Genomic DNA, 19987 nt, shown 5'->3' with positions numbered 1-19987 from the left:
AAGTAGCTAAGAGGACAAATATTAATAAGATTCAGGACACATTTCTTAAAATTTGTGGGGGGAAAAAAACTACTTTATTAATAATATTGCTTAACCTCATTAAAAATCACAGCCAGGGTGATATGTTCATATAAAATATTCACTTCTATTTCCCCTTCCTTTCCCTAAAATTGTACAAGTACAGTTCAGTTACAGCAGAAATCACTCCTGGAGAGTGTTTATTATCAGATATGCATTTCTAAGATACTGGATCCGGTTTAAACTTCATAGTAAGGAAATTGATTTTTCCCAGACTATTTTTGTATTCAACTCCAAATCCTCTAATTGGAGAAGCCAGGTAGGGGTGCTATTTTAGTAGACTGTTCAGGACTTACCCTATACTAAAATTAAACTTTAATTTGAACAAGGGAAAGCTGACAGTAGAACTATAAAGTGCCCTAAAAATGTCAAGTGCTGAGTAAATACAGCTTTTAGTAGATACACTCTAGGACCTGTGAACAAGAGCTTTGACTTTAAGGAGATAAGAATCACTCTCTTGAGGTCCTTTTCACATTTCCAAACACATTTAGAGAAAAAAAAAAAAACACATGAATTTCCCTTCATGTTTTCTGTTTATTTTACTTTCCATTTTCATCAAACTTGAGCTCTTTCAAAAACTCCAAGACAACCCCTTTTATGTCCCAACATATAAATGAAGAAATCAAATTAGAAACCCATAGTTCCTAACTGCCTTCTAGCTCTAACTGGTAATGATTAGAAGTGCCAAAGTTTTCATGAGAAACTTGTTTCCATAAGATTTCATACCTAATACTGTGGATTCAGGAGGTTTCAAATCGAGCTGGGACTGACATAACTTGTGGATGTCCTTCCAGCCAAACACTAAGTCCCTCCAAGTTCAAACTTCAATATCCTAGGAATATAAACTACGACAATCTAAGTGAAACACAACTTAAGACAACCCATATATATCAAGGGCTTGCTATTTAAAAAAAGGGCTATTTTTTAATGGTACACAGATGTGCTAAAATGTAAGCTAATTCCTACCTCCATTCATGAATAAGGCAAAGAAAAGTGTGTTTCAACTAAGATCCTTTTATATCAGACTGGTTTTGAGCTCTTTTATTTTTGTTAACCATTTCTTTTCTTTTTTTTTTTTTAAGATTTTATTTATTTATTTGACAGAGATAGAGACAGCCAGCCAGAGAGGGAACACAAGCAGGGGGAGTGGGAGAGGAAGAAGCAGGCTCCTAGCGGAGGAGCCTGATGTGGGACTCGATCCCAGAACGCCGGGATCACGCCCCGAGCCGAAGGCAGACACTTAACCTCTGTGCCACCCAGGCGCCCCTACCATTTCTTAATTATAAAAATGAAGAGAACAAATATTTCTGACCTCTACAGAATTTTAAAATATCTCAACTAATCTAAGAAACACTAAAAAAACAAGCTGACATATTTAAACCATCAAAGCAAAGAAGAAACTACATGAATGGGAAGAGAAATTCAAATAACCATACACTGTTCTCTTGTTCTGGGGCAAAAACAATCTAATAAATCTACTGTAAACATACTCTTCATGAAGGATGGTACTTATTAATTATTAAGAGAGTCATAATCATGGAGACACCAGTGGGGAGAAGCTAGTTAATTTACAGGAGAAAAAAATGAATTTGGTGTCTCTGAAGCCCCAGAGGACATTTGGTTTTCACTCTGTGAGGGCTGCAGCTGCTCCTAAGTTAACAGGGGGAAGGCGGTGAGCCTGCGGAGCGGCTCTCGATGGATGGAGCTGTGACAGACACAAGTACGGCGGCAGGCACCCTGTGGGTTCTCAAAATATACTAATTCATGATGTCAATTCCTCTCACGACGGTGGTGCTTGGAAACTGCTAAACAGTGTAAAAAAGCATTTATTGTAGATAAGAAAATGTAGACCAGACAAATATGTGCCTTTCGGCAATCATGAAAAGGCACAAAATACCATGAGAATTTTGAAATTTGATGCCCCCTAGTAGTCAAAGCATAGCACTATAAAAGAAATAAGCATTGATATCAGTATAGCAATCATAATACACTGTACTTTGAATCAATAATACCCACTACGGTTAGAATTCAATAAAAGGAAAGTCTGATTAGGCTCCAGGATTTTAATGCTGTGAATTCTAGAGTCAGAGATTCGGGGAACAAAGAAGGGAATTGGATTGGGTACTTCCTCTGGGTGGTGCTTAGAGCTTCCCGATGGAAGTCTACCTTAAAAAAAAATTGTTTTTCCAAGCATGGAACAGAGGGGAGTAGGCCTACAAAGTCTTTCAGCAGGAACGCTTGCGAGACTTCAGCCCACTCGGGCCTCTTCCTGCCTCCTGCTTCAAAACTGAGCAGCAGAACAAAAAAACCTAGTAAGTGTATGCCAGAAGCAAATGATCAAATCACATGGGACACACTGTGTCTCAATCTGGCCACTATATTCTAAGTAAAAAGTGAAAATCTGGAGCTGATCCAGAGATGGGTATTCAGAGGAATAGGATTCCAGAAAACATGCTGCATAAAAAACGATGATAGCCTCAAGAAGTTGTTGGGAGACCTATCTCCAAATATGTGAAATCTGTCAGAGGGAAGAAAGACTAACTTGTTCTGTGTAGTTTCCGAGGGCAAGGGCAGACCCCTCGGATAGAGGCTGTGGCAGGGAAAATTTGTGTTTCTATCAGGAATGCCTTCAGAGATAGGAGTTCCTGTTCTAGGAAGCATTCAAGTAGCCCACAGATGACCCCTTGTAAGAAATAAGAGGCAGTATTGGACTAGATGGTATTCAAAGTTCTAACACTAAACTGCAATGATTAAGACCCAATTATCAAAATTTCTGGCCCTTTAATAAGGTCTTCTTGATACATTCCCCCCAAAAAACATTATAATAAAGAGTTCCAGGGGCGCCTGGGTGGCTCAGTCGGTTAAGCATCCGACTCTTGATTTTGGCTCAGGTCATGATCTCAGGGTTCTCAGGGTTGTGGGACTGAGCCCTGCCTCAGGCTCTGCACTCCGTGGAGTCTGCCTGAGATTCTCTCTCCCTCTCCCTCGCACTGCATGCTTGCACTATCTCTAAAATAAATAAATAATCTTAAAAAAAGAAAAAGGAGTTCCAGGACTTAAAAAGAAAGGTGGCTTTATAATTATATTAAGGTACAAAAATTAAAATTTTAAAAAGAATAATTAAGTCATATGTATAAATTAGACAATCTGGAAATGGAGTAGGAGGTCATTTTGTGTTAAGGAATGAATTTCAATGCTGGTGACTTTTCTAGGATGGGCAAGTAAGCTGAAAGTGTTTAGGACCAACAAAGTACCAGGGTCAAAATTATTGTCCATAGACTGCTTCTGTGCCACCATTAAAAGCTCTCACAAAACACCTGGCTGATCAGTGCTCCGAACCTTATTTTCCTTAGGGCTCAATTTGGGTTGGCTGCATTTTTTGTCATATATCTATAAGAACTGAAGTATTTATAATCTTCGTTAAATGTTTAAGAGGTTGAGTTGGACTTATAATCAAATATCCCTTTGTCATTCTTAAGAAAAATATGAAAATCAATTTTGGATTAAACAAATTTGACTTTGAAAATTACATTCCTTGGTACAAAATAACATAAGAATTTGAAAATCTGATTCCCCTTCACTGACAACAAAGCCATTTTCTCAATGAGTTTCAATGGAATGATGTGGTCTGATGTTTCTGCAAGAGCAGCCAAATGTCACCCAGCATTACTAACACTAGAATGGGACAGAGAATACATGCCTGTTATTTCTTCCTAATTTTTGGATACATTATTTGTTTTAGTTTGATAGTTTTTACCACTCACTAGAGAGTTTCTGGGAGAAAAAGAAAACAGAAAGGGATATCACCTGATTCTTATAAAGAGTTGTTTACCAACTAAACACATCCAACTTTAATAGAGCTGTCACAGGCCAAAATGTCAACTAAAAGTCATGGGGCCAAAAATACAGCAAATTGTGGAATTCTAGACTGTGTCTCACATGGATAAAAACTAAATGTGTCACCTAACTATAATGCTCATTATATCTGCACTAAGATTTCTGAAGCCCTAACTTTTTTCTTATCCATAAAGCCAGTTCCTCAAAGACCACCATCAATTTATTTCGGTCACAGGAAAGCACAAAAGTGTGATTCTGCAGAAGACAGTAAGCACGAATGGAGCAGAAGTATCGAAATGAGTCACACTCATTAAAAACCCCAAAATCTAACTTATTCAACAAATATATACTTCGTTCCTACTAGGGGCAAGGCTCATGAATTACCTGTCTTTGTATCCCTACCACCTAGTATTGTATCAAGCACACATTAGGGTCATAACATTTTTTTCCAATTTTGAATGAATATACTAATTAATTATAGAATACTGTTTTTAAAAAAAGGATATCAAAGAACATCCTGCTTAAGTGTCATCTAAATAAAGTGTAGAAAGTGTCATAAGTGTTGATGTTACCTGGAATTTATTTACTTAACTGACAATAACAATCAGGAGACATATTAAAAAAGAATCTCGGGGCACCTGGGTGGTTCAGGCCATGATCTCAGGGTCATGAGATCAAGCCCCACTGTGGCTAGGCATAGAGCCTGCTTGAGATTCTCTCTTTCCCTTTGCCCCTCCTTTCTCTCTTTCTCTCCCTCTCTCTCTCTCTCTATATATATATATATAAATAAAAATAAATTAAAATAAAATAAAGAATCTTACCATTACATCAATTCATGTGAGGGTCAAAACTGTTACTTATTCTAATAGGGAGAAAAGAGGAAATTAAGTAGTTCCTTAAGAAAGACATTTTCATGCCAATTACATACATCAGCCAGCCACACTATATTTGACTATATATCAAAGTATCAATAAATTTTGCCTAATTCAGAGGTTCTCCAGCTTTGAGTTTTACTACTAACCACAATCAACTACTAATCACAATCCTGCTCTAAGCTACTGCTTTCATTTTACCAGTGCATATGCAGGGATGGTACCTCTGTTGCATGCATATGCTCACCTGTTGGTATGGCACTCTGGAAGAGCATTTCAGGCTCATGCCCTGAGCCATCTGCCACAGAAGATCACAGATGGTGCGTGATGCTCCTACAGGAAGCTCTGATGCCAACAGCCTTTGACCAAATACTTGAGGCTGACATAATAGACCAGTAACTGAATGGGGTAACAGTCTGATGCACCCCTCTAAAAAGACTGGGGAGCGCAAAGCAGACAGGCAGTGGAGTGCTGGTATTCCATTCATATTCTCCTTGGCATTAGGGCTCTCTGGACAGTGCCTGATATGCAAATTAAATTCCTGATAGATGGGCTAACAAAGACAAACTCTTTTACCTTAAGTGCTCATACTGATGGATTGCCACTAGCCTCCTATGAGAGAAAGAATAGATAACTGACCCTGGTCTTGGCCAAGGTAATGACTGACTGAACTAGGGGAATAGAAGTGTAAGGGAGAGAGATTGGAGCAGGATAATTGAGGGGACTATAACAAGTTTAATTTGATTAAAAAAAAAACTTGGAGAGGCAAATGAGATAAGTATCATCTTTTGTCACACAAGATCTAGAGCAGACCTGGCATAAAGATGGAGACAATAATTAATTTTTTGAAATTTCTAAGTCCGGATCATTGCTATAAGCTCTAGCTTAAAATGGAGAATTCAATTAATTGAGGAGATGGAGTCAGCAAACTCTCTTTAAAATTACAGAACACTCAAGCTTAAAAATACGTTGTCTGCTAGCTGAGCACTCCTTTTAGGGGTGTGGTAACTAAAGTCCGCAGTTAGCTCTCAAAGGGCGCACTGTTAGTTAATGGCAGTGCCAGCACTGGCATCTACAGCTTCCGGGTTCTCACATCTGTGCTTTGTCCACAAAATGCAGCATTCATCAAGGGTGGAGTACTGAGTCTGCGTCCAGCCTTGTGCTAATTGATGAGAGGAATCCTATAGAAGTAAAACAGTTTTCTAGCAGTTTACAGTCTGAATTGACTCACCGACAAATTTTTAGGAATGAGAGTGCAAAAGAGAAATGGCTGGGCAACTTAAAGGAAAAGAGGATATTTTGTATGACAAGGGCACTGTCATCCAGCACTAGCATTTTTGAGATTTCAGCGGTTTCATGTGAATGGCTCACGTGAGCAAGGAAGTAGTAACAGTTGGCTTGATTCTTGTCACAGCAATCGAGGATTGTCTGATTTATTCCATTTAAGCATACAAGTTGTAATTGTAGAATACAATATATAAGCATAAGAATCTATAAACCTATCGGTTTCTGTCTGCAGAGACCACCCTCCTAAATGATAGCTTAAATCCAAACATATGTTGGCAAATGAGAGAGCAAAAAAGATGTTCTTATTACTCATGCATGTATGAATTTGTGTACATATTGCTATTATTTAGCTGTAAATATAAAGTGAGTAGGAGAGATGACAGTCTGAAAGCCTACACACCTCAACATTGCTCCTTAGAAATCACATATATTTTCTCTTCTCTGTTTATTTTATGAATGCTATACACAATTCTACACTATGCTGAGAAACCTCTTCATAGGAATTGTAATCAGAATGCTATCATTATTCTATTTTCACATGCTCATGACTTTCTCAGCAGCATTTATCAACACTGAGAAATTACCTGCCTGGGCTCTTATAAGGGGAAAATTCCTTTAAGTCTGAAGAGCTGTTATCAATTTGGGAGTTCTTGCTGGAAGAAAAAAGTGATGCCTACATAGGCAGTTGAAATGATATCTATTCATCTTAAGGTTGAAACGAGTTTATTTTGCAAATTACAACTTACAATTGCTTCACAAATTTTCTACTTTTCACCTGCTATGTCTATATAATTTCAGACTTTGGCAAGTAGGAGAGATTAAAGGAGTGATAATTCCCAAGATGTGAACCAAAAAAAAAAAAAAAAAAAAAAAAGAGAGAGAGAGAGAGAAAGAGAAAGAAAGACAGGTCTAATGAATTAATAACTAAGAAGGAAAAACCTCAATAGAGTAGAAGAAATTGTCCTCAAAGACATTTATCCAAGGCATCTGGCCTACACAAAACACATACCACTGAAGAGGTGGATTAAGTAAGCATGTTTTCCCATGTGTGAACTGGTGTTACAAGCTCAAATATCTTCGGGGATGGGCAGTTAATCTGAACGTACAGAGCAGCCAAGTGTTAGACAATAGAGAGTTATGAGGACAATAACTACCTGCAAAGTACAGGTTCCATCTAAGGCCTCAAGTATATGCGTGTGTGTGTGTGTGTGTGTGTGTGTGTGTGTGTTTGTGTTTACAAACTATGGTCTAAACAAAGAATGGCTGTAGGCTGAATTCTGCCTGTTGACCACCATTTTGCGATGCCTGTTTTAGACACATTAAGTTGAATACTTCTTTCTACATTTCACTTTGTTAAATTTTTTCGTTCCTTGGGCCAGCTAGTTTGAGACATCTCATTATTGCTGTGGTCTCAGTGTTGTGTCCCCCTCAAATTCTTATGTTGAGATCCTAACCCCCCAAAAAGATTGTATTAGGAGGTGGGGACTTCAGGGGGTGCTTAGGTCATAAGGGTGGAGCCTTCACGAATAAGATTAGTGTTTTTATAAAAGAGGCCCTACGGAGAGCCCTGACCCTTCCTCCATGCTTGGACACAGTGAAAAGGCACTGGCTATAAGCCAGGAGGAGGGCCCTCACCCAACCCTGCTGGTACCTCATCTTGGACTTCCCAGCCTCCAGAACCATGAGAAATAAATTTCTGTGGTTAATAAGCCACCTAGTCTATTGTATTTTGTTATAGAAGCCCAAACACACTAAAAACAATGATCAATCCTTCCTTTTATTTTCATTTTTATAAGAAAAGTCAATTTTTATAAGAAAAAGTCAAAAAATTTCCTAGGTGTGAATATATTATGTTTCATTCTGTAGGAATTGAAAGAAAGGAATTTCAGCAACTGCACTGCATGTCTTCTAAAGTCTTTCCACTCCTTCCACACAAAACACAAGGGGAGAAATCTCATGAGATTTCAGCTGCAAAGAGCAGCTCATTGATAAAAATCGGGTATAATCAAGATTACCTAAGAAATACTGACATCCTAAACACTGAGAATTGAACTGCAAAGCAAAGGATTATCTTAGTTTCACTCTCAGGTAAAAAAACAAAACACCATTAAGTAAATGTTGGTCTTATCTTGTAGTCTCTCCATGAACCACAGTTTTGACTTTACGTTCACCCAAGCATATTAACGGGAGACAGGATGTCTGCACCACCCAGCTCAATTATCTGTTTTTCTGTTCTACGGCATTCGTCATTATGGGAAGGAAATTTTGGCTCAGATGACGCTCCTATCTTATACCAATACTGGTGTAACAACACAGTTTAAGTTTACTCCCACAGCCCATAATTCAACTACTAAATTATCACATGTACAGCTCATGAACTAGAAATTCTACATCACAATTCCTTGCTAATATGAAGAGTTTTTGCTTATGTACTTTAAAACTATGGATTTAAAATATCTTTTTCTTATTCATGCATTTTTAGATACTAGAATACATCCCACTTTTCCCCTCGGTGCAATAAGAATTATGATAGAATTTATGACAGAATTATGTGAGCAAAATCCTTGGAAGGCTCTTCAAAGCTGGACTTTAATTAGGTTAAAAATACATAATACGCACAAATGGAAATCAAATTTTAAATGTACAAAATTGTATTGTGAAAGCTGAGTTACAGGTGACTTTTTCATTCTGTAACATTGTATTATTGTTGATACAGTATTAATTCAGTGAAAGTTATTTAAAACTCAGGTACTTACCGTGGTTGGAAAATAACGGCTAGTTTTGAATTTTTTCAGAGCCATGGAAGAGGTGTAGGTGCCCAAGAAGAGGATGAAAGACATGAGTGTGATATCAGGAACAAAATCACAGTTGTTCCCCACGAGCTTTCCTCCATATTTCAAACACTTCTTCGTTGACAAAAACGCCCAGTCAAAGGTAGCATTATGGTACTAAAGAAGAAAAACACAAAAAAATTTCTAGAGAACACCAACACATCAAAAGCAGCATTTGCTATTTGATGGGCTATGTAGGGATTAGGCTAAAAGTCTCTGCCGAACAGCTGGCGGGTAACCACTGGAGGGTGAAACTTGATGAAGTGTTAATGGAATAACAGGTAAAGAGGCCAGGAGGCTAGCAATTATTGAAAATACAATGGAAATGTTGCAATCTGTTACCGAGTTTGAGCTACAGTCCTACAATCCTCCATTTGTTCAACAGAAACAAACCACAAAGTCCTTCTTTCCTGTCAGCTTTCCTGAGAGTAAACTGAGACACACTAATATCCAAAATGCAAGACTCTCTGAAACACCTTTGTTGTTCAAAAAGTACTTACTTTTGCAGTGCATGGCTTCTTTGGATTCAAGCTGATGGCCTGCAGTCAATGCTCTCTAAAAGTTTTATTGGGCTAACCATGAATTTACCCAGCACTTTCACAAAAGAGCTATTTCTTTACTAAACAACTAGAGACTAGTGGTTTAAGGAATTAAACTGTAAAAATGCTGATGGTCCCTGCTTTTTCAATTGCATATCCTGATAAAATATAGCTTTTTTTCTTGTTGACTCCAGGTCAGCTTCATGAATAGCCAGTATTGGATTATGCTGGAATGGGCTACGGAGTTGTGTGGGGGATATCTAATCTATCCCTATGTTACATGACCTCAAGCTCATGGGTCAATTTTCAAATTTTCTTCTATCTCATGAATTGCTATTGTGTTGTCAGTACTTCTTTTTTTTTTTTTTAAGATTTTATTTATTTATGTGACAGAGAGACAGCCTGCAACAGAGGGAACACAGCAGGGGAGTGGGAGAGGAAGAAGCAGGCTCCCAGTGGAGGAGCCCGATGTGGGACTCGATCCCGGAACGCCGGGATCATGCCCTGAGCCGAAGGCAGATGCTTAACGACTGTGCTACCCAGGCGCCCCGTGTTGTCAGTACTTCTTGATAGCAGCTAACTCCTGTTCCTATTTTCTGTTTCTAATATGCAGGAGAATCTTTTTGCTAACACAATGGATAAGGCCAGGGTACTCATCCCCTAGCTGCTCAGAGTTTTAGCTGCCTCCTTCTCTAGAGAACTGCCTTCAGTCACATAAGAGCTACCTCACCTAAAATGTTATGCCCTCTTGCAGCCACTTACAGACAACACTAATGGGGTGCTGACTACAATTCCCCTAAATATGTTGAAAATCATATGTGATGGTGTTTGGGAAGTGATTTGGTCATGAGAATGGGGCCTACATGAATGAGATTCAAGTCTTTATAAAACAGAACCCAGAGAGCTCCCTTGTCTCATCTTCTCATCTAACATATGAAGACACAATGAGAAGAAGCCTGTCTATGAACCAGGAAGTGGGTCCTCATCAGACACGGAAACTGTGAGTGCCGTGATCTTGGATTTTCTCTTGCGTCCAGGGCTAATGAGTACATCATGTGCTACCAGAAGAGTTATTTGAGAATACCTTGTAAATAAATATGGAAAGATAAATTTCTCCTGTCCTTTAGGGCAAGAGTTCTACCTCACAACAAACACATCATCAATATTCTTTACTATTCAATGAATTCTCTTGATGTAAGTAACCTAATCATAAAAGAAGATACACATGCAAAAGAAGGATTTCTGACCAGAAAGAGTTCATATTTTTATAGAGCTCAAAAGGTAAAGTGCTTACCTAAATCAATAAAAAAAATAAAATCTAGATTTTTCCCTGAAATTTTTCTGTGTTAGTTTCAACTTATAAACAGCTGAATTACATAATTATTCTTTTATCAAACTCTTCTGAGAGGTGATTAATCATGTCTCATCTTGTTTTTCAGATTTCTGCATATGGATGTTTTTAGCAGAACACATTTGAAGTTTAGAGGTCATAATAGGTAACAGATCTCTTTGTTTTCAGATCAGCAAAAATTTACCATAATATCACTTCAGCACTTCAGTATCAGCAGATTCCTTCTTAATAACCCAAAGAAGTAAACTGTGTTAAGACAATCCCAACAGGCAATTTTTATTGATTTTCTTACAGAGATTCAGGATGAGGCAAAAAAACAATACACATGTACATAAAAATGATAGATATGTTTTCTCATTTACATCAGCCTAAAATGCCAATATCACTATTTTGTAAGCCTCAAATGATTTTTTGTATTGTCATACAGACAATTTAGCTTCCAAACCATCTAAGGGCTTTAATATAAATACTTCAGGCAGCATGCATAGACATCTCAGAATATATATACATGAAGTTTCCCACTCCCATAAAAATTTAACTCTAGCAAATAAATAATTCTATTTAAATATCACTGAAGAGGCATCTACATTGTTTGTGTTATTTCAGTGTTATTATTCCATATAAGCTGATACCAATGAAGATTAGCTTCATTGGACTTCAGGCAGCATTCATATCACAAACAAACATTAAGACGAAACATGGTTCATCTATTAATGGTGTATATATGTAGATATGAAAAAGTAGAGTTTTAGATAATTAGCTAATAATTTAATTGTCACAGATATAATTTATGTAATTTTTACCCCAATATATCTTATTTTGTTATCTATGGAACTTTTGAGTACAAATGGTATTTTTTACTTCAGAGATCCATTTTGTTTTGCCTATGTAAAGGAAACATAAAAAAAGAAACTGTACAGATTTCAGTTACCACTTGCTGTAACCCAATAGTTTTCAAATTTTAATTATCAGTGAAATATCTCTTCATGTAAACTTTACCTAAAACCCCAATATTTAAAACTGAGCTATTCTGTGCTACGTAGTTAAGAGGCATTGAGCTTCTCTCTCTCAATATCCCTGATCCACCTCAAGGCAGGTGCTGAGTTACCTCTCTGGAATCCTAGCTTAGTCTGAGGGGAACACTGCTTTAAAAACAATGCTGTCTTATTAAAAGTTATCTGTATCAGGGGCACCTGGGTGGGTCAGTCAGTTAAGCGTCTGCCTTCAGCTCAGCTCATGATCTCGGGTCCTGGGATCGAGCCTTGCATCAAGGCAGCCTGTTTCTCCCTCTCCCTCTGTCCCTCTTCACCCCCCACCTGTGCTTTCTTTCTCCCTCTATCAAATAAATAAATAAAATCTTTTTAAAAAATAAATAAAAGTTATCTATATCTATCATGTATAAGTTATCTAAAATTGCCATGAGTAGTTTAATCCAAGACTGAACAAACTATATCCTGCAGGCCAAATTCAGCCTGGCCCCAGTTTTCATAAATAAGGTTTTATTGAAAAACAATCATGCTCATTTCTTTACATAACATTCATCACTGTATTTGTGCCATAACTACAGTGTTGCGTAATTTCAACAAAGACCAGATATCTGACCCATAAATCCTAAAATACATACTCTCTGGTCCTTTACAGAAAAAGTTTGTCTGTCCTGGTTTAATTTCTTGTCTAAGACTCCTATATTACTTTCTATTATCCATTTAAATACAATTTTCATGCTTCATAAATACTAGTACATTACATATTTTTGTTTGATGACCTTTCATACTTACATTATTATTTCATGGATAGTGTTTTTGATACTGGTTGATTCACTGTAAACAGTTTTGGTTTTGAGTATTTGTATTTTCAAATTGTAGTAAGTCATAGAAAAAGCAAAAACATGTAAATGATTCCTTCCCAGGTTCATACCACTCCCAAAGAATTCATCTGAAGTAAATACTGAAAATATACCAAAACAGCAGACTGGGAAAATACCGTCATGAGCTTCGATCTCAGCTCTACCACTGTTTACTTGGAAAACAGAAAAAAAAGTAACTTCACTTTCCTGTGCAAGTGCCAATAGGATTTTTCACTTACATGGCTGAAAAAGAGGACCATGAAGGTCACCACGACCACAGTACAGAATAGTACTCTTCACATGTAAACCCCTCTGATTATCACTCAGTACATCATGGTAGAAAATGTACAACCAAGTAACACTGGCTCCTAAAAGAGGGCAGTTCTGGGTTGGACATATCTAGCATAGATGTTAAGTGACCTGAAGGAAGAAATCCCTGGGTGCCCTGAAATACCACATTAAGACACTGTGTGTGTGAGTGTGTATCTGGGAAAAGCAACCACAGATTTCATTAGAACCTCAAAGAAAGCAGTGATGCGAAGAAGCTTTAGAAGCACTGCTCTGGTGCTGTCGTGAGATTATTCTGTCCTCATAGTGAGACATTCTCCTTGTATGTCAACCACACTCCAGTTTTCATTTACTCTAAGAGCAAATTCATGATCACAAGACTAACAATGATTTGTTAACTCATCAGCAAATGTTCTCCAAACAAAACAAAATCTCTTTTGTAACTACTTCTTGGTAAGCTATATGCCTGTTTGAATCCTCGTGGGCATTTTAAATTTAATATGTCCAAAACTAACTTCTAATCCCTTCTTAAATCCTGTTCCCCTAGGATCTTGCCCATCTCTGTTAATAGCAACTTCATCCTTCTGGATTCAAAAACAGAAAACCTTGAAGTCATTGTTAATTCCTCTCTTTCTCACATGGCACATTATGGCAAAAATGATCTCAAAATACATCCAAAATTAGGGGTGCCTGGCTGGCTCAGTTGGTAGAACATGTGACTCTTGATCTCAGGGTTGTAGGTTCGAGCTCTAGCTGGGTATAGAGTTTACTTAAAAATAAAATTAAAAAAAAAATCACATCCCAAATTGGACTACATTTCACCCATAACCACTGCTACCACCCTTACTCAAGCCACCATTCTCTCCCCTGGGCTTAATTCGGGAGGATTTTATCTCACAGCTTCTGTCCTTTATACCTTATAGGTGATTCTTTCTTCTCTATGGCTTTGATCTTTATTTCCTACGCAGAATTATATACATCATAATTTACTACTCATGTCAAAAGTTTAAGAGCAAAACAAAAGGGAACATAATTTCAGAAGACCCCTCTATCTGTCAGAACTCTCAGAACACATTATCTCTATTTCTCATGACGCTTAGAACTTTCCATTGCAAGAATACTGTGGCTCTGCTGCACAGATGTCTAATGCATCTGGAGACCTGGATCTAGAAGAGATGTCAGATGTGAAGACATCAACTTAGGGGAAGGAAAAGAGTGTAAAACATCTAAAGTACCCACAACAAAGTGAAGATACCACAAAAGATTATGAATATGCCATGAGAATGATGGGTAAAAGGAAAGGTACATGAGAACATTGAAAAACAAGTTCAGGAGGAGAGCTGAGAGGGTCTAGTGTTGCAAAGATGTTGAGGGATGAAGACAGCTAAATCCATGGTTTGTTTTTGTGTTTTCTCTTACATTTAACACATTCACAACTAACTCCTAATACTGAATACTCCTAATATTAAACACTGGAGGGAGATTCAAAGTAGAGAACTGAGTTGAGGATGAAAGGATGAAAGTTTAGGATGAAAAAATGGAAAAGGCTATCCCAGACTATTTTTTTCAAGAAATACAGTAGCAAAAGGATAGGCTAGAGCATGTAAGCACTAAAAGATCAAGCAAGTTCTTTAGGGCTGATTAAGACTTCTGCAGTGTTTGTGGTGGATGAGAAAGAACCCGGCTATGGCAATGGGAGGAAGGAGAGCATTCTAGAAAAAAAACGAGAATGGGGAAAGGAAGGTGAAAGATTAAGTGAGAGAAAGTCTGACTACGGCTTTGGCAACTCTTTACACCAGGGATGGGTAAAGGCTAGAAATGACAGAAGTATGGAGCCTGCAGACCAAAGGGACTGTGAGTCACTAAAAAATAAGAAAGACAAACTGACCAAGACAGAAGCAAGGTTTAACTTACGATACATCGGGCTACCAAAGAAATTTTAGTTAACTAAAATCATTCATCAAGATTCAACTGTTTGACATATTCAAAGAAGATATCTACTGATTTATCTACCCTTTTTATCTGGAGAAAAAATTGAAGTAAAATAAACTTTAAACTTAAAGTTGTCAGATAAAGGAAGGAGTTAAGATGGCGGAGTAGTCAGGGACCCTAGGCTTGCCTGGTCCCTCAAACACAGCCAGATCAACATCAAATCATTTTCAACAACTAAGAAATTAATCTGAGGATTAAGAAAAGAATCTGCACAATTGGAGGGAGAGAACGTGGCAGATGTGAGGTTTGGAGCTGTGAATTGGGGGAGAGAAAAGCTGTGGTGCCACGAAGTGTAAGGAGTGCTTTTCATGGAGCAAAGTCAGAGAGAGAGGGAGAGAGCAGGAGAGAGAGCAGCGCATAGGGTTTGCACAACATGCTATGGTGAGGGGATCTCCTGGGTTGCCCTGGGAGAGATCATGCCCCTTCTTTTTTTTTTTTTTTAATTTTATTTATTTATTTGAGAGATAGCAGGAGTGAGAGCGAGAGAGAGAGCATAAGCAGGGGGAAAGGGCAGAGGGAGAAGCTGAGTCCCTGCTAAGCAGGGAGCCTGATGCGGAACTCGATCCCAGGATCCTAGGATCATGACGTGAGCTGAAAGCAGTCTCTTAATAACCAACTGAGCCACCCAGGCGCCCTGATCATGCCCCTTCCTGGAGTACATTTGGAAGAGAGTATATTGCCTCTCCAAGGACAAAGGGCCTGCTGGGAGCCTTTGAGCATCCATTCAACAGCAGGAGACAGAGGCACGCAAAGAGAGCAGATAACCTGGTCCCAGCTTTTCACTGATCATCACAATAGACTCCAGCCACTGTGTGTGCCCACCATGGGGCTGTTTTTCTGGGAAAGAATGGTGTCAGGTGCAGCACTGTGAGGCTCTCCTCCAGGGCAGGCAAGTGGGTCCATGCCTTGCTGTGCCCTTTAAGATTTGGAGTTTTGAATCCCAGCCACTGGCCAGAGATAAAACACAGGAGAACTGTGGTGCCAGCCATGCCAACAGCCCGGGCATGGACAGGTTGAGGGCACGGATCTGAACAAAGTCTGGAACACAGGAGGGGAGACTGTTCCCCTTTCTGTAAGGGCCTCCTGATCAGCAGCAGCCACAGGTTCCCCTCCCCAGGGAAGAGAGGGTGGGGTGATGCCACTTCCACCACCCCCCCCACTGCCTACCAGCACAGTCAGACGTCAGAGAGAAACACAGCAGCTCCAGCAGAGGCTGGAGTTGCTTATACCAAACTCTGCCCTCCTGAGCCCAGCAGGGGCATCTTTACCAGGGCAGATCTGACTGTGAGCCTGCACATTGGGCCTCTTTCCCACGCCCCCCACATGTACCAAGTCTACTGATCACAGAGTGCTCCAAAATGTCAGCTTCAGTTCTGGTGAAAATAGGACCAGGATTTCTTTTTCTTTTTGTTCTTTTTTCTTTGATATCAGGATTATAGTTTTTTGTTCGTCTGTTTGCTTTATTTGTTCCTTTTCCTTTTCTCTTTTCTTAGATCGGGACTTTTTTTTTTTTTTTTAAAGATTTTATTTATTTATTTGACAGAGACAGCCAGCGAGAGAGGGAACACAAGCAGGGGGAGTGGGAGAGGAAGAAGCAGGCTCCCAGGGGAGGAGCCCGACGTGGGGCTCGATCCCATAACGCTGGGATCACGCCCCGTGCCGAAGGCAGACGCCCAACGACTGCGCCACCCAGGCGCCCCTAAGTCAGGCTTATCTTAACAAGCAAATGAAAACACAGCGAGTTAAAGGCCCAAACACTCCTCAATGCAAGCAAGGAGGAACTCTATAGGGGACTGACCTGTGGGAAAGAACAGCCAAAACACAACAGTAGAGTGTATACAGCATACACCAGACATGCTTCCTGAAGAGCCAGGCCCTGGACAGTATATGACCCCTTCTTAATACAGTATTACTCCCAGGAGCAGGAAACATAACAAGCTTTCATAATATGCAAAAGACAGAAACTTAGACATGATAACAACATGGAGGAATTCTCCCCAAAAGACAAATCAAGAGGAAATCACAGCCAGGGATTTATTCAAAACAGATATAAGAAATATATCCAAACAAGAATTTAGATCAACAGTCATAGGAATACTAGTTGGGCTTGAAAGAAGCATGGAAAACACCAGAGAAACCTGGGCTGCAGAGATAAAAGACCTAAAAACTAGTTAGGCCAAAAGAAAAAAATGCAATAACCGAAAAAGCAAAACCGACTGGATATAATCACAATGAGGATGAAAAGTAGAGGATCAAATAGGTGATATAGAAGATAAAATTATGGAAAATAATGAAGCTGAAAAGAAGAGGGAAAGAGAACTATTAGATCACATATATAGACTTGGGGAATTCAGCGATTACACAAAGCACAATAATATCTGTATTGTAGGAGTCCTAGAAGAAGAAGAGTGGGAATAAGAGGCAGAAGGTTTATTTGAACAAATTATGACTGAGAACTTCCCTAATCTGGGGAAGGAAACAGACATTCAAGTCCCAGAGGCACAGAGAATTCCCCTCAAAATCAACAAAAACAGGTCAACACCACAATGTATCATAGTGAAACCTGCAAAATACAAAGATAAAGACAGAATTCTGAAAGCACCTAGGGGGAAAAAGGCCTTCAACCTAACAAGGGTAGACACATAAGACTGGCAGCAGACCCATCCACAGGCCAGAAAGGAGTGGCAATGATATATTCAACACGATAAATGGGGAAAATATGTAGCCAAGAATACTTTATCCAGCAAGGCTGTCATTCAGAATAGAAGGAAAGACAAAGAGTTGTCAAGACAAATAAAAACCAAAGGAGTTTGGAAGCACCAAACCAGCGGTGCGAGAAATATTAAAGGGGACCCTTTGAGTGGCAAAGAGGGACCAATAGAAATAAAGACTAGAAAGGAACAGAGAAATATAGAGAAACAGTGACTTTACAGGTAATACAATGGCACTAAATTCATATCTATCAACAATTACTCTGAATGTAAATGGACTCAATGCTCCAATCAAAAGATAAAGGGTATCAGAGCGGATAAAAAACAAAAACAAAACAAAAAAACAAGACCCACAGATACGCTGCCAACAAGAGACTCATTTTAGACTCCCTGAAGACACCTCCAGATTGAAAGCAAGGCAGTGGAGAACCATCTATCATGCTAATAGACATCAAAAGAAAGCTGGAGTAGCCATACTTATATCAGACAAACTAGATTTTAAAACTAAAGACTGTAATAAGAGGTGAAGAAGGGCACTATATCATAATAAAGGGATCTATCCAGCAAGAAGATCTAAAACTTGTAAATAGTTATGCCTCCAACTTGGGAGCAGCCACATATATAAATCGATTAATAACAAACTTAAACACATTGATAATAATACAATAATAACAGGGGACATTAACACCCCATTCACAGCAATGGACCATTTAAGCAGAAGATCAACAAGGAAACAAGGCCTTTGAATGACACACTGGACCAGACAGACTTAACAGACATATTCAAGTATTTCATCCTAAAGTGGGAGAATACACATTCTTTTCAAGTGCACATGGGATAATCTCCAGAATAGATCACATACTGGGGCACAAATCAGGCCTCAACAAGTACAAAAAGACTGAGCTCATACCACGTGTATTATCAGACCACAACGCTTTGAAACTTAAAGTCAAACACAAGAAAAAAATTTGGAAAAACCATAAATACACGGAGGTTAAAGAACATCCTACTAAAGAATGAATGGGTTAACCAGGAAATTAAAGAAAAAATAAAAATAAATACATGGAAGCAAACAAAAATGAAAACATAACAGTTCAAAACCTTTGGGATGCAACAAAGGCAGTCATAAGAGGGAAGTATATAGAAATGCAGGAGTTCTTCAAGAAGCAAAAAAAGTCTGGGGCGCCTGGGTGGCGCAGTCATTAAGCATCTGCCTTTGGCTCAGGGCATGATCCCGGCGTTCTGGGATCGAGCCCCACATCAGGCTCCTCTGCTAGGAGCCTACTTCTTCCTCTCCCACTCCCCTGCTTGTGTTCCCTCTCTCGCTGGCTGTCTCTCTCTGTCAAGTAAATAAATAAAAAAATTAAAAAAAAAGAAGCAAAAAAATTCTAAAGTATACAACCTAACCTTACACCTAAAGGATCTGGAAAAGAATAGCAAATAAAGCCTAAAACCAGAAGAAAAAAGGAAATAATTAAGATTAGAGAAGAAATAAATAGTAAAGAAAATTTTAAAAAGTAGAATAGATAAAAAAACTAGGAGCTGGTTCTTTGAAAGAATTAACAAAATTGATAAACCCCCAGCCAGACTTATCAAAAAGAAAAGAGAAAGGAGGGGCGCCTGGGTGGCACAGCGGTTAAGCGTCTGCCTTCAGCTCAGGGCGTGATCCCGGCGTTATGGGATTGAGCCCCACATCAGGCTCCTCTGCTAGGAGCCTGCTTCTTCCTCTCCCACTCCCCCTTGCTTGTGTTCCCTCTCTCGCTGCCTGTCTCTATCTCTGTCGAATAAATAAATAAAATCTTTAAAAAAAAAAAAAAGAAAGAAAAGAGAAAGGACTCAAATAAATAAAATCATGAATAAAAGAGATCACAACCAACCCTGCAAAAATACAATTATAAGAGAATATTATGAAAAATTATGTGCCAACAAATTATGCAATCTGGAAGAAATGGAAAATTCCTAGAAACATATAAACTACCAAAACTGAAACAGGAAGAAATAGAAAGTTTGAACAGACCCAGAACTAGCAAAGAAATTGAATCAGTAATAAAAAATCTCCCAACAACCAAGAGTCCAGGGTTCAATGGCTTCCCAGGGGAATTCTACTAAACATTTAAAGAAGATTTAATACCTATTCTTCTGACTCTGTTCCAAAAAATAGAAACACAAGGAAAATTTCCAAACTCTATGAGGCCAGCATTACCTTGATTCCAAAACCAGACAAAGACCCCACTAAATAGAATTACAGACTAATATCCCTGATGAACATGGATGCAAAAATCATCAACAAGATACTAGCAAATCGAACCCAGTAGCAGATTAAAAGGATTTTTAATCCACCATGATCAAGTGGGA

General features: G+C 38.7%; 1 protein-coding gene across 10 annotated transcripts in view; it reads right to left on the bottom strand.

Annotated features, from left to right (window-relative positions):
- The window catches only part of SLC4A4 (solute carrier family 4 member 4), a 351418-nt gene that overhangs the window by 45972 nt on the left and 285459 nt on the right, over positions 1 to 19987 (bottom strand). For all 10 annotated transcript variants that reach the window (XM_026510000.4, XM_048211820.2, XM_044388202.3 and 7 more), the window contains one exon: positions 8831 to 9022. In XM_026510000.4, the coding sequence (XP_026365785.1) occupies positions 8831 to 9022 (192 nt within the window). The remainder of the gene's footprint in view (positions 1 to 8830; positions 9023 to 19987) is intronic.

This window comes from Ursus arctos, unplaced genomic scaffold (assembly GCF_023065955.2).
Source record: "Ursus arctos isolate Adak ecotype North America unplaced genomic scaffold, UrsArc2.0 scaffold_9, whole genome shotgun sequence".
NCBI classification, from domain to species: Eukaryota; Metazoa; Chordata; class Mammalia; order Carnivora; family Ursidae; genus Ursus; species Ursus arctos.
Note: the sequence above shows the minus strand (reverse complement) of the source record. Positions and strands in the feature narration are given on the sequence as shown.